A 14458-nucleotide genomic window follows, 5' to 3' on the forward strand; every position below is an offset into this window, starting at 1 on the left:
ACCACGCGTATATTGCTCCGAAAAGGGCGAGGCGAGGAGCGAGTCGCGAAGATTCAAGATTCGCCAGGTGAGTTGCCTCAGTTACAGTCGTGCCGACGTGAGCTAACGGCAATGCTCAGACATGCCCGAGAAGGAGGCGACGTATATCATCACGAATGGCGGCATCAACGATCCTGAGAAGGTGTGATGATGTAAATGGTGTCAAGATCTTTCAACCTAGCATATTATTTGTACCTATGTAAGGGTCGATGTGGAGGGCCTCGAGCAATGTCGTGTACATGATTCAGGAGGAGCGCTCTTAAGCATCCAGACGTTTCGTTATGTTGTAGCAATGAATGCTCGGTGTTCTCGATGCCCGTTCTGTTATGTGCACTGCCGCTTGATTGGTTTCACGTACTGTCGTGTCGCCATGCACTACTCGCCTCATAAGCTTTATTTGAATTGATCTTCTTAGATGGAAATAATCATGGTAGTGGATTCGGTGCTACGTCTATATGCTTGGGTTCCGAGACCTCGACTCGACGTGCGGGCCGCGAAGAATGGAGAGTGGACTTTGCCGACCCAGATCAGCGCGGGTGTTTTCACGCATCAGCCGACGCCAAGGAGCGAATGCGATGAAGAGCGACGTGGTTTGATTCGTGACTCGTGGGCGCTCGTGACGAGGTGTATACCTGACTATGACTATGACTACGATTACGACTACGACTCGGTATGACAACGACGAAACCGTCCCTTGCGCAATCCTTGCGCGCGGTCCGCGGCGGACCGGGCGGCGTAAGCAAGTGCTGTCATGACGGTGAGAGCGGCAATTAGTAAGCAATCGCCCTGTGGGTGCCCGTCTTCCGGACGGGCTGCAAGGCGAGGGTGTGGGGTATCAATGGGATGTGGTGGTGTGGTGGTGTGGGGGCGTTCTGCCGTTCTCCGCTGCGAGTGCTAGAATGCGCCGGGGACGGCTTTGATGGGCGATTCGGGCAGCGAGTGGAAGGTGTCGTGCTTCTCGTCGTGCCTCTCGTCGTGTTCCTGCTTCTCTTGTTCCTGCTTCTCTTGCTCCTGCTTGTTCTCTCCTACGGGCTTGGGCTGCAGCCTCGCGCTGACATGCGCAAGGCCCTCGACGCTCGACAGGCTGCTTGTCGAGTCGCCGTGCCTCAGGCTCGGCGTCGAGATTGGGCTGGGCTTCTCCTCTGCGCGCTCGGCCGAGGCATCCGACGTGGCGCTGTTGCGGTTGCGGCTGTTGCGGAACGGGTTGCGGGGAGGCAGCATGGGAGCGACAGGCTTGGCGACCTGGACGATGCGGGCGCGGTTGATGACCTGGGGTGCGGTGGCTTGGTGGACTTCGTGGATGATAACGTCCTCCTCTTCGTCTTCCGAGTCGAGCTCGATGTCGTCGAGCTTGTCCTCGTCCTCGACTTTCGCTGCACTCTTCTCAGCCTCTCCTGGGTTCTTCTCGGCAGGCTTCTCTGTGGGGTTTGCAAGTTTGGCCTTCTCTGTGGGGTTTGCAAGTTTGGCCTCCTCTGTGGGGTTTGCAAGTTTGGCCTCCTCTGCGGGGTCTTTAGGTTTGGCCTCCTCGTTGTACATCTCGGCGGACTGCACAGTCGTTTCGGGAATGTCCGCCAGCGGTGGTGATGGCGTACGTGCATCCGTCGACTTGGGTGGTGTCCGGGGCGGCAGAGGCGGCGGTGCTTTCGCGATGGTCGGTGTGGCAGGCGGGGAGGGCTCCAAGTCAGTCTGTGTGCCTGAGTTGGCGTAGCTCGTCTGGGTGCTGGAATCAGCGTAGTTGCTCCGCGGTCGCGATCCTCCCAACACGCTGCTCAGCGTGCTGCTTCGCCAGCTCGAGCGCCTGCTGGGTGCCAGGCTGGCTGCTAAGCTCGACCTGTCTGTGCTCTTCCGGAACGTCGAGAAGATGGGACTCGTAGGGCTCGGTCTGAACTCGAACTGGTCGCTCGTGGCCGGCTGGTGCGTGCCAGCTTCGCGGATCTCGAGTCCGGCAGACTGCAGCGCGAGCAGGCCGAATGGATCTGGGTCGTCCTCGGCTGGTATGCCAAAGGCCTTGTCCTCGGGCTGTGTCGGTGCTGTGACTTCAAAGTCGGCCGGTGGTGCCTCGTCTGGAATGAGCGACTCGTCGATGTCGGTGTCGCCTTGTGCTGAGCGAAGCGTCTCCATGAGCCGCTTGATCTCGTACGGCGGATGGCGCGCTTTGCCGGCCAGGATGTCCTTGACGCCGATGCGCTCGCCGTAGAAGCGCTCGTTCTCGTCTGTGCGCTCGATGACGATGGTGCCGTCCAGCTGGAGGCCGGCGTAGAAGCCCCGCGATTTGATGTACGTGAACAGCGGCGACTGGCGCCTGTGGACCTCGGTGTCGATGATGCCGCCGACGCCGGCTGGCCCAGCAACTGCGCTGATCTCGCCGCCCAGGGTGCAGCGCACGGACTGGAAGGCTTCCAGGGCCTTGTGGGAGTTTATGACGATGACGCAATCGTAGATGTCGACGCCCACGAGGAAGCCAACGCCGACGGTGTGCATCATGATGCCAGACGGCGGGGACCATGTCCCGTCTGGTTTGCGGCCGACGAGCACGCCAGCTCCGCCGCTTCCCGACACCCACAGCCCAGAGCGCATTGTGGTGAATATGCAGAGGCCCTTTGCGTTTTTGATGACGTCCGAGGGTATCTTCTTGAGCACCCTCTGCTTTGCCTTGGGGCCTTGCGGGCCCGTTGGGCGGTCTTCTTCCTGATAGAAGCCATCCTCTGCGCGGGAGTCAATGCTGCTCGCATGTCAAGTCTGGGGGGCACTCACTGCAGAAGCTCTTCAGTATGCGCGCAGCCTTGTCGGACTCGATGTCGAGCGTCGTCGGCCAGAAGGCCTCGGAGCCGACCTTGTTCGAGAGTCGGTTGACTGGGGCGCCGAGCTTGTCGACCCAGGTGTAGACCTTGTCGAAGCCAACCTTGCTCTGTGTCTTGGTCTTGGACCACATTGCGGGTGCAGAGGTAGCGCAGTGTCTCAGCAGGTAGCCGGGCGGGGATTAGACATTACAACCTGAGACATTGGGATGCAAGAGGAACAGCGCAGGCAAGGTAGAGCAGATACTAAGACAAAGTGCAGGTCTGACGGCGGGAGGGCCGCTTTTGACAGAGGCTGGAGGCCGTCAGGGTGTGACTTCATCAAGGCCGGCTTTGGCGGAGGGCTAGTCAGCACTCGGACGAGTGCAGGCGGCAGGCGGGCAGGGCTGGTGACGGCCGGGCGAGCACGGCGCGGGCACGTTTATATATATACATACAAATCTGTACACATGTGTATGTATATAGATAGACATATAGATATATATATATATATGTGTGTGTGTGTGCGTGCGCGAACGACGAATGATTGAGATTTCAAGATTGGCCTCGTCATGCGCGCCTCCGAGGACACTGCAGTCGGTCGGGGGCCACGAAGCTGCTCATTTCCGCGTAGGCCTGGACTGCGCATTCGCCTAGGTTGCGCGGGCCAGGGACGCGCAGAAGAAAGACCAGCACTCTCGGAGCGACCGGCTGGTCGGGCAGGGTTTTTCCAGACGCCGACTTTTTGAATACAGTGCAGTGCAGACGCGCGCTGCGCAAGTCGCCAACGCCAAGCTGCGGCGCGTCACTGCAGCCAAGGCATCGCGAAGTCTACGAAGCTACGTCCGCCGCGACGAGGAAAATAGACCAGCACCCGCACGCTCTGCCCCTACTTCGTACTCTCACCGCAGCCTGGCGACTGGGCGGTTGCCGATGCATTGAAGCATCGAAGGATTGAAGCATCGAAGGACTGAAGTACCGAAGGATTGAAGGATTGAAGTATCGAAGCATCGAAGGATTGAAGTATCGAAGCATCGAAGGATTGAAGTATCGAAGCATTGAAGCATCGAAGCATTGAAGCATCGAAGCATTGAAGCATCGAGACATCGAAGCATCGAGACATCGAGACATCGAAGCATTGAGGCATCGAAACATTGAAGCATCGAAGCATCGAAGCATTAAAGGCGCAAAAGGAACGCACGTGGAGACTGCGCGCGCCCTTTGTTGTTTCTGCTGCACTGCTGCAGCCATGTTCCGCGTGCCCTCGTCCACACCACCCTCGACCCCCGGCCGCTCGTCGCGATTCCGCGGGCCCACGACGACGCCCGCAGGCCCGCCGCCGCCCGACGACTTGCTCGGCGACTACGAGCCCACGTCGACCCCAGCCGGCCCGCCCCCGATGAACAGCCTCTTCGGCGAGTCGCAGCAGCCCAGCTTTGCGCGCCCGGCCAGCTACGGCTTGGACGAGTCGTCCTACAATGGTAGCTTCCCAGAGCGCTCTCCGCCGCGACACGGCCTGTTTGAAGGAACTGGCTCAGGACATATAGGTGCCACCACGTTCGGCAGGCCTGGCTCCGGCCACCGCAGCCGCCCCAACAGCCGCCCCACCAGCGGCGCCTTTGCCAACAGCTTCCGCATCCCCAGCAGCCCGCCGCATCAGCTGACCAGAGGCGCGGACGAGGCGGCCGACGACGACATGGACGACAACAACGACAACTACGAGGAAGGAGAAGAGGACGACGAAATGGACGACGACATGGACGACGACAACGACGACGACGACGACGACTACGACGAAGACCGGCAGCTCGCGGCCTGGCCGAGGCCGAAGACGAACAGCCGCCTGTCGCAGTCTGTCATCTCGCGCGCGAGCACAAACGACGTCGACCCAGGGCCAACCTTGGTGCATGCAGGCCGGAAGCAGACGCACTTCGACCTCGTCGGCCTGGCCAAGGGCCTCGCACCCAACGTCGAGCCCGCAGCCCTGCAAGACCCAGACCACGCGATACTGGACACAGAGCGCGTGCTGGAGAAGGTCAACGACTCGCTCAACTCGGACACGGCAGAGACGAGAGCCGCTGTGCTCGGGGACGCCGCCCGAGACCTGCTGTCTCTGTGGCAGGCTGCGTCGCGGAGCGCTTCCAAGGCCAGCTTGTCGTCGAGCCGCTCTGGAGGCGCAGCCGGACTCGCAAACGCCAGCCGTCTGGCCAGTCTCGTGCTCACCATCCACCACCCTCCGCCTGTGGGCCACGGCCAGCAATCGACCGCGCTGTCACTTGTTTCCCGGCGCGAAGCACCGCAGTACACAGCCGTACCGAAGCTGCTGCTCGACTGGCTGAACCACACATACTCCGGCGTCTCTGAAGTCGAGCTGGTTCTGAAGGAGGTGCGCGGCTACTCGAGACACCACTCGTTCTGGGAAGCCGTGCATGCTTCTGCAGTCCGCGGCAACTTCAGCCAGACAGTGCAGCTGCTTCTGGGCGCCAACCTAGAGGTCGCCGAGTCCGCGCAGACGGACGGCCTGGGCGAGACGGGCTACACAGGGGCAAACTTACGATATGCCAACGAAGCTGTTCGCTCCGCAGTGGACCTCCTTCGCGAATGCCCGGCTGTTGTGTCGGATGACTGGGACATCAAGGGCCAAGACTGGACCATTTTTCGATCACGCGTGCATCAGGTGTACATGAATCTGCAGGAGTTTGCAGAAGGCAACAGCGTGAGCCGACAAGGAATCGCTGATCACTTTCAAGCACCCCACTTCAACATTACACAGTCGCAAGCCACCTTTCGGCTGAGCGTCGCGAGTCGGAGAGCAGAGAGCAGGGTGCCGTGGACCGTGTACGAGGAACTGCGCAGGCTGTACCAGCTTCTTCTCGGCAACGAGGAGGAGATCCTCAACATGTCAGCGGACTGGATTGAAGCTGCCCTGGGTCTGGCTATCTGGTGGAACGGCGAAGAGGATGATATCGCTCCAGGCAGCTTTGCGGCCAGCCGCCGGTCACTGATGCGCTCCCAGCGTGTTCGTCAAGTCGACGTCACACCGGTGACCGCCTACTGCCAGCGTCTGGCGTCTTCGTTTGCAGCCGTGGTTGAAAACAGCGACGACGAGTTCAGCGTCAACGTCACGGATCGCTTCGAAGTCGGCGTCGCCTGCGTGCTGGACGACAACATGGAGGGTGCGTTGTACATCCTCCGTGGCTGGTCCCTCACCGCAGCCACCGCAGTCGCCGAGGTCGCCAACGCTGGGGGATGGTACAAGCCAGCCGGCGGACTGCTGGGCGGCTTTGACCAGAGCGATCTCATGGTCCTGAGCTACAACGAACAACCACGAACCGGCGCCACGAAAGACGACCTGCAGATCGCATACTCCCAAGCTCTGTCGGCCAAGGGTACATTGACCAGTCAAGACGGTCAGACGGTGAAAGAAGGCTGGGAGCTTGCCGTACAAGTGCTGTCTCGTCTTGACGACAGCATCACAGCCTCGCAGCGCATCGAGAACATCATCAACGGTTTGCCTCTCGACTCTGTCGAGCAGGTAGATCGAATCACTAGGCTGTGCTACGCCATGAATCTCAACGCGCAGGCCATCAGCATCGCACTCGTACGCCTCCTCCAAATCAATCTCTCCGGCAGAACGCTAACTTTTCCAGAAATACGCCGACCACCTGCGCGCCAACACGCACAACTACGGCGACACGCTCCTCTACTACGCACGCGCACACTCGGCGCAGAAGATTCAACAAGTCCTCCGCGTCCTTGTCGCGCACTGCCTGATTCAATCGATATCCTACCCTGCAGTCGCCGACCTCGACACCTCGCTGCGCTCTCTGATCACATCCCCAAAACAGACCCTCACCAAACTCGCAAACCAAGACACCGAGGCCGCGAGCATCCTCTCCCAGCACCTCAGCGGGTACGCCACGATCCGCAAGTTCTACGACCTGCGCGACTCCAGCCCGTCGCCATCCGCATCGCTGAAGCGGCAAGCCGCCGCCGCGCTGCTGGTAATCATCTCCTCAGCCGCATCGTCCATCCAAGGCGGAATCTACGACGCGGACACGGAGACCGTCATCGCCGTCGACGTCCTGCTGCCCCTGCTGGGCGAGAGCCTGGTCTTCCTCAACCAAGCCAAACGCGCACTCACCCTGAGACACCTGTACCATCTCCTCGCTGCAGTCGAGGACTGGGCCACGAGCGGCGCGCTGGTGCAGGCGCAGTGCGAGGAAGTCCTGCGCACGACGCTCGCAGCCGCGCACGGCGACGCGCCGCCCAACCCGCACAGCGCGCTGCAAAAGTCCATGTCGGGCCTGGCGGGCTCGTCGTTCTCGCTCATCGGCAGCCAGGACTTCAGCCAGGACGGGCAGAGCGCGGATTCGAGCGCCGTGCTGGTCAAGGGTGGCAAGGTCGAGGGTGCACGCAGGGGCTGGGATTGGCGCGCGGGCTTCCCCAAGGGCGCAACGGGTGCCGATCTGGTCAAGGTGCTGAGGCTCGGTGTCGCGAGGGAGATTGCCAGGGCGTTTGCTGAGGGCGAAGTCACTGCTTAGCCGGCTGGTGTGGCGCGCGAGGACATGGACGTGTCAGGAGCGGTAATGCGATGACGTCAAGGAGAGTAACCGTCTCGTTGTGTTCACGTGCAGTGAGCACTAGAGAGGGACTTTTGCTACGCGTACTAGAGAAGACTGAAATGGATCAATGTCGATCAGTGTTGGTCAGCCAAGTCTCCAGCCTACAGGCTGGCGTTTTTTCGAGTCTCATCGAAGAAACTGGCTTTGTTTTCAGTATTGCCTTGTCCCTTGTGCTATCGTGGGTCCGCCTAGATCTCCACCGTGGAAAGCGTACTCGACGCTGATCTCTGAAGAATTCGCTCATTTGTACAGCATCGATGCGGTGGGGAGGACACGAAGATGGTCTTGAACATGGTTGTTGACAGCCCGAAGGTTGGGCAAGGTAGCGATCAATGCGATTGTGACTCGATGTCTGGAGGACCCTGGGGGCGGGGTTCGATGGTGTCTGCTGCTGGTGTGGCAGCATGAGGGAGGATCGCGTGATGTGGACGTAAGGTCGCCGGCCAGTGGAGGAGGATTCCGGAGACATGCCGCTGACGTTCAGATGCCGCAACCGCTGATACCCTTCATGATGCAATGGAGTGTCATTGCCGGTAATCGAATTTGCAAGTCGTTCCGCGCTGGCCGGTGGCGCATTCGTCACTGCAGACGTGATGCTGTTGTTGCTGTCGTTGTTGCCCATGCGTGATTGCATATGCGGTACCGGTCAGCCTAGTCAGGAAGGATAGTGCATGCACATCGGCCCACTACCGTACACGTTTGACAGCTACACTTGCTGCATGGTCGGTCTGTAGCTCTTGCATACAAAGGTGGTGCGTACGAAGGTGAGAGCGGTGTCGCACACCGCAATGTGGTCAGCATTGTAGTGAAGCGAGGAACCTTCAAGACAGGGGGCGTCGATGCATGCATGCCTAGATCTGACTGGGCAGATGAAGTGGAGATCCATAGCAGGTGCCGCCAAGGGTCGACGTTAGAGGCCAAAGCGGTGATTGGTATTGTGGCGTCCATGGTGCCGTGCGTACGCTGCTGATGGTGACTTCTGGGAGACGGCTTCACGGCCATGTTCCCGCAGCATCGCAGCTCGGTATTGCGGTCGCGACATCATAATGAGGCTCGATTCGTCACAAGAAGCTCATCGTAATAAGACGGTTGACCGATATCTAGAACGCTACCACGTGGGTTCTGAGTCGGGAAGCCGCATTGCATAGGGCTGCGGGAGCGTCTACGCCACCAGTAAGCCCACAACTGTAGGTGTAAGCGGCCGAGTGTGGGGCCCGCTTTGACAGATGTTAGAGGATAGGCGGGGGAAGCTGCCAACGTCGAGTAAACAGAGCGCAATTGCGGCGTGTGGTGGGTGCCAATAGGCTGGGTGAACGACGATTAGCGCTACGAGCGGTGTGCCGCGTCGCAGGCCCAGCTAGCGAAGGACTGTCTATCAACATGCACGTCAATGGTGGCGGACGATCCGTGAAGAGTGTGGGAGGCTAAACGCCTCGGTACCTAGTCCTAGCGCGTCCTCCAGGCCTCATACGTCAATATGCAACTGACAGCCTGCATGTTCCCCGGAAATTGAGGTTGCAGCGGCACGACTTTACTAAGCATATCAAGATACTGCTCGAATTGCCTGTGAACTGAGAGCGGTCGTGACACCTTCAATGCCGTTGATGGAACAAGATGCAAAAGCAGCGTTGAATATGGACGTGAACATGGTCGTGGAAGGCCACTGTAGATGGGCCGTAAGTCGTTTCCCAATGAGAAATCGGACAGCAGTGCCCTGAAAAGGACGTGTACTAAGCGATGACTCGTCACGCACGAGTGTCCAGCATCGACACAACACGACTCCCACAACCATCATGCACCTGATCTCGGCTCCTTCCGTAGACTTGGTGCGAAAGTTTTCCGCTCTGGCGATGGCGTGCGATAACTGCCACAGTGTTTGCGCCGAAGTGACCCATCGGGCACGCGAGGAGCGGGTCTCAAGACCTGTCCACGTCAGTTCTGACTGCCACAACTGAAGTGGTTCGTTCGCCGAATTGTGGCTGAACGCCCTGCACCGTAGCTGATGGTCATATCGGATCTGACGTCTCTTACGCGGTGCCCACGATGGACTCACCGAGTCACCGCGCAACTCCGCCATGAACAAGGGTGCTTTGCACTAAGCGCAGTGCAGGGGGGCCGGCCCAGTACAGCCATTCGCCATTTTCAGGCACATACCCACGTGCGTCCTCTGAACGCTGCGCGGACCGTCCGATTACTCGACTCTGCCTTTAGGTATCGAGGCAGATGATACGTACTAGCGCGCAAGCCAATGGCAAGCTTGGGCTGCAGCTGAAGAGCCTCTAAGCACCGAACCACTGTGTCCCTGTACCAACCGGTAGCCCTATCAAACCGTCTACACATCTAGTAACTGACTTTAGGGCTGTGCTAGTTCCGCTCGACACTCCCCTCCAAGGAGGACCCGATGCTGACTATGCACCCGTTCCACTAGTGGACTGTCGTTGCTTCATGGACCTGCAGAGGTTCGAGTATGCCTTCTGTGTATGACACACACAGGCTTATCCTCTCTCCTTTGTCCTGACCCCTATCATATATACTAGTCTCTCTTACCATACCATTCTGTTCAATCTCTCCTTGCAGTATCATCTTTGGTATTTCAACTTCGTCCTTATCGTTGCTTTTTCCTGAGCATAATACGACTTTGAACCTTGTAGCGTGTAGTACTGCACCATCTCAATGTGTTATCAAGTCATCGAACGCTACTCTGTCTGCCGATGCCTTTACCACAAACATGCCATCGACCCTTGCACAGTCTATGGACAGCGCGGACATATGGTACAAGAGAAGACAGTTCTTGTGGGTTACACCTGCAATTTACACAGCAGCCATCGTCCCGAAAACGTCCACGCATCTCAGCATGCGCCCTCGACTCCCGGAGGTGGGTGCGAGCTTCATGCGTCGTTCCAACTACGTTGAATACACGAACCGCGATATGGCCGCCAATACGCACACCAAAACCGCTATCACCGACATCACGACTGCTTCATAGCATGGACGCGGCAGACTGCGAACACCGTTTACTTCTTCGAGCCGGTCTCTTGCTGCATTGAGGGGCAGCACTTTTGAACATGGACTTTTCGTTCGGGAACATTCTTATGTGCATGGATCAGGCTGGATCTTGGACGTGCAGCTGAGCACGATGATTTGGCCTTGGTGCATGGAAAATCCGTCAAATTGAACGGATTTCGAAGCCACACTTGGCATGCACGATCACGATGGAATATACATAGCGTCGGCGGCACATGACGGACATGGTCACGGGCGTTCACTAACATGGAGCTGGTTTTGGAAGGATATTTGTTCTCCTCCTCTCGCATCTACAGCAATTAGCATTCGCACCTGGGTATGCAACAGAGATGTTTACTCTTTCTACAATTGCCCGAGTCTGCTTTGCACAATCAGCTCCTAAGCGGCTTGTCCTTACTCCACGCCAAGGTCATTATCGGGCTCTCGTGACCCTCTGCATATACGTGTATGCATCCGGAACAGCGGAGGAATCAGGCTTGACTCACCAGGAGCTGCTACTAGAATGTCTAACGTAGTAGATGCATGCTTGGATGCAGCGTGGGCCGGCGGTGATACGTCATCCTGACACTAGGCCGCTTTAGTTCTGCCGCATGCTAGTGACCGCTCTTTGAGTCAGTTTTGACGCTGCTTCCCTATAAACATCACTTAATACAGTGCATCTTCGTCGGTGAGGCCAGCTTCTCCTCTACCGTTCCATTTCTTCTGCCGAACGCTGCATCTGCATCTGTGATCGAATCAGACCTTGAGCCGACGCTCCACGGTGGACAGCGTGGAGTACATTCCATCGCAGCCGGTGAGCGTCTTTGGGAGCCAGAGCTCGGCAATTCGGCGTACCGTCGCGGTGCGAGACGGCCTCTTGACCAAATCGAATACACTCACTATCCTTCGTTCTCACTGCTGCACGGAAGCCGGTTCTTCCGCTGCTCGGCCCGGGTTCGTTCGCATCAGTGCTGCCGGCCATGCTCACTACCATGTTTGGACAGCCTTTTTCTTGGTCAATTAGTTCCATGACTGCGTCCTAATACGTCCATTGCATACGAACCATGCTCCGTAGAAAAGAGCTGGCTTGGAGTCACGTGTGCCGGCTGCGGCTCTGAAGCTAGGCACCCAATGCTTCTCGCGGATGGTACACTGCCTTTTGGACGCCTCGATTGGTTTGAAAATTACACAACGGCTTGTCAGTCGACGTCCACCCGAGTGAACAGACAACGCAGACACGGGTTGCTTTTCAGCCTTGCGCCAATGGCACAATCACATGACCTCCACCACTCTTCATTGGTTTCAGACATCGTTGTCGAGGCGATCTACACTCCCGCATGTCTTTGCACGATGATACGCGATTGCGTAAGCTAGTTGTGAGTCTTGCTTTGACTTATCACAGATACCGAGTGCTCTGCAGCCGCATGTCCTTCACACCGTCACTGTGCTTCAGATTGCCAACCGCGGCTCTATACGAAGCTTCACAACCATGCCAGATCGATCCTCGGCGACTTGTCGATTGGTCGCTGCAGCTCCATGGGAACTGAAAATACAGTCAGCTTCAGGCAGCTGCACAACCACGCATTACAGAAGGGACCAAAACGAGCCTCGAATTCGATATCCTAAGACGACGACCCTATGCATAGGGATAGTTCGACCTTGCAGGATGTATCCGAGTCTATTGCAAAACCACAGTAGTAGAGCGGCGTCGGCTGCTCCATACAGGTGGCGATCCTTGGTGCAGAGGTCTTGGAACACTCAGTCGCTCGCATGCTCATGAAAGTCCAAGCCTCGATACTTTGAAAGCAGGCGAGCGGGTTACCTACTGCCTCCGTAGCTTAGGCGCCTACGGAGGCAGATCTTTGATCTTTGTCCTCGTTTCAACAGGCGGATCAGACCGACTCATACAACCTATCGGGAGACACTTGCACTAAACCGGCCTCCTTGCACATTCTACCCGTCATATGCTTGTGCTGCAATCCGAGTGACGAAAGTTTAGGTGCGAATTAGTCATGGGTGGCGACCTAAGCCTCTATGCGTTCTTATGCACTGTTTGTACATCTTTTGCTGCGAGCACTACTTTACCATCAAGATATGAAGTCATTCACTGTCACTCTCGGAAATAAGGCTGGTATAACTTATAGGGCTCGTGCTGAGCGGCGATTTCGGCAATGATCAACACAAGCCTTCGCGAACACCGAAAGATGTCTTCGCAACGCGACCAGGACGATTCTAAAGAATGCATCTTTCTGCGCCTGTATCCTGTATTACGAACAGTGAGGAATGACGTCTTACCAAGAGACATCTGTACATCAGAAAGCTCGCATAAAGGGCAGTGCACAATATAAGGGTGACTTCACAGGTCTTTGATTTGATGTATTCTAGTGTGAGTACTATGCAGGCCTGTTGACGAATCTACCTAGATGTTGCAGTGTTCCATCTTCTGCGCCCCTGTAGGGTCGCATCTATAGAGAGAGGCTGGAATACTCCTCGCAAATTTCAACCAGCTTGTTCTTGGTCCCCGGCTCCTGCTAGGTATTAGTGTACATCCAAGGATCTCTCATAATCGTTGTTGGCATACCGTTGCGCTGTGCCCAGCGTCTGAGATCCAGTGTAGCTTTGTTTCAGGGAAGGCCTTGTGCAACTCCCAAGCTGTGACGGGTGGACAGACCGTATCATAACGGCCCTGCACGATGGTGGCTACGCTCTTGTTAGCAACTTGTTCATCGAGGAATGGGGATGGAGTGCTCACTAGGAATGTGACGAATCTTGTCAATATTTTCCTTCCTCAGGAGCTGGCCTTCTTCCAGCCATCCCCGATTCGTGAAATAATGGGCTTCCGTCCTCGCGTGTGCGAGATTGTACGATGCATCATCGAGCTGAGCTAGCCCCTTGATATTTGGATACAAAGTGCTGATGGAGACCTCCCACTTATTCCAGGCTCTCGCGGCAGGATGGCTGATGCTCTCATCCTCGGACATCAATCGCTTGTGGTATGAAGCCACATGATCAGCTCGTTCCTCTTCAGGAAGAAAGCTAATAAACTCATCGTAATGGTCTGGGAAGACGAAGCTCGCTCCTCCTGCAAAGGTCGTCCACTTCAGCTCAAGCGCACGGAACGCGAAGATGCCTCGCAGTACCATTGAGCCAACGGACGAAGGGTGTGCTTGGGCGTATGCGAGCGCTAGTGTCGAGCCCCAGGACCCACCGAAGACTAAATGCCATTTCTTGACGCCAAGATGTTCTCTGAGCTTTTCGATGTCAGACACCAGATGCCAGGTTGTGTTATTTACAGTGCTGGCGTTCGGTCGCGACTGTCCGCACCCACGCTGGTCAAGCAAGACCACGCGATAGTGCTCTGGGTTGAAGAAAGCTGTGTTTCCTTTGCTGATGTGACCACCAGGACCCTACTTTCGATTAGCATCGAACCTGTATGATCGCGATGGCCGGTGCCTGAAGGATGCTCAACTACATACTCCGTGCAGGTAGATCACTGTGTTCAAAGTCAACAACCATCAAATACGAGATGCTGAATCTGTACAAACCTGCTTTTCCATCCTTCAGACCGTACTGCTCATAGTAAAGCTCATGGGTCTCGTCGACCCTCAGCCAACTGACATCCCAAGCGTCTTCGTGCTCGTAGCCTTGTACTTCCGGTGCCTGCGCCATGATGGTTGCAACAATGCTTCGCGAGGCAAGCGATGTGACGAGTCGGTCACAAGCGCTTTGTATGTATGTTTATGAGTCGTAAAGCTATATCAAGCCCGATGTGCGATGTTGACAAATGAGCACTAGGTAAGCCGTGTCTAGCCTGGTCCCGCCCCACTTGTGAAGAGCACCTTCCAAGACGAGCGCAGCCTCTCATCTCGTGACTTTCTCCAGGCTCCAGCGGCCATATGTAAGCTTCATGCCATGTCTGTGTATGTACAATCGAATAGTAGCGCTATCCTTCCTTTGACCCTTCCCGCCTCACGCTCTTTCAATACACGAGGAAAATCCGCCAACTTCCCATCA

The 14458-nt window shown here is 56.9% G+C and overlaps 4 protein-coding genes across 4 annotated transcripts; 1 reads left to right on the forward strand and 3 right to left on the reverse strand.

Moving 5' to 3' along the window:
• Positions 1-933: 933 nt before the first annotated feature.
• On the reverse strand, positions 934-2971 carry M421DRAFT_103544 (DUF500-domain-containing protein; the record flags this gene model as incomplete). Its single annotated transcript, XM_033586915.1, has 3 exons — positions 934-1759; positions 1790-2744; positions 2794-2971. The coding sequence occupies 3 exons, from the start codon at positions 2969-2971 to the stop codon at positions 934-936; spliced, it is 1959 nt and encodes a 652-aa protein (XP_033445077.1).
• A 1094-nt stretch (positions 2972-4065) lies between these two features.
• M421DRAFT_71604 (uncharacterized protein) lies at positions 4066-7360 on the forward strand (the record flags this gene model as incomplete). Its single annotated transcript, XM_033596803.1, has 2 exons — positions 4066-6417; positions 6467-7360. 2 exons carry the CDS (start codon positions 4066-4068, stop codon positions 7358-7360), a joined length of 3246 nt encoding a protein of 1081 aa, XP_033445078.1.
• A 63-nt stretch (positions 7361-7423) lies between these two features.
• M421DRAFT_271516 (uncharacterized protein) lies at positions 7424-8481 on the reverse strand. The gene has a single exon (XM_033588804.1). It carries the CDS (start codon positions 8073-8075, stop codon positions 7506-7508), a length of 570 nt encoding a protein of 189 aa, XP_033445079.1. The 5' UTR covers positions 8076-8481; the 3' UTR covers positions 7424-7505.
• A 4311-nt stretch (positions 8482-12792) lies between these two features.
• M421DRAFT_424459 (proline iminopeptidase) lies at positions 12793-14187 on the reverse strand. The gene is made up of 5 exons (XM_033593760.1): positions 13990-14187; positions 13921-13937; positions 13197-13851; positions 13026-13144; positions 12793-12972 (listed from the first exon to the last, which is right to left on the reverse strand). Exons 1-5 carry the CDS (start codon positions 14111-14113, stop codon positions 12910-12912), a joined length of 978 nt encoding a protein of 325 aa, XP_033445080.1. The 5' UTR covers positions 14114-14187; the 3' UTR covers positions 12793-12909.
• Positions 14188-14458: the final 271 nt, after the last annotated feature.

This window comes from Didymella exigua (genome assembly GCF_010094145.1).
Source record: "Didymella exigua CBS 183.55 unplaced genomic scaffold M421scaffold_35, whole genome shotgun sequence".
Lineage (NCBI taxonomy): Eukaryota > Fungi > Ascomycota > Dothideomycetes > Pleosporales > Didymellaceae > Didymella > Didymella exigua.

Coding starts and splice junctions, on each gene's coding strand:
- M421DRAFT_424459 (XM_033593760.1), bottom strand. CDS start 14,113: ATGGCGCAGGCACCGGAAGTACAAGGCTACGAGCACGAAGACGCTTGG. Junction 13,145..13,196: donor CAAGATTCGTCACATTCCTA/GTGAGCACTCCA, acceptor ACAAGAGCGTAG/CCACCATCGTGCAGGGCCGT. Junction 12,973..13,025: donor ACGCTGGGCACAGCGCAACG/GTATGCCAACAA, acceptor AATACCTAGCAG/GAGCCGGGGACCAAGAACAA.
- M421DRAFT_271516 (XM_033588804.1), bottom strand. CDS start 8,075: ATGCAATCACGCATGGGCAACAACGACAGCAACAACAGCATCACGTCT.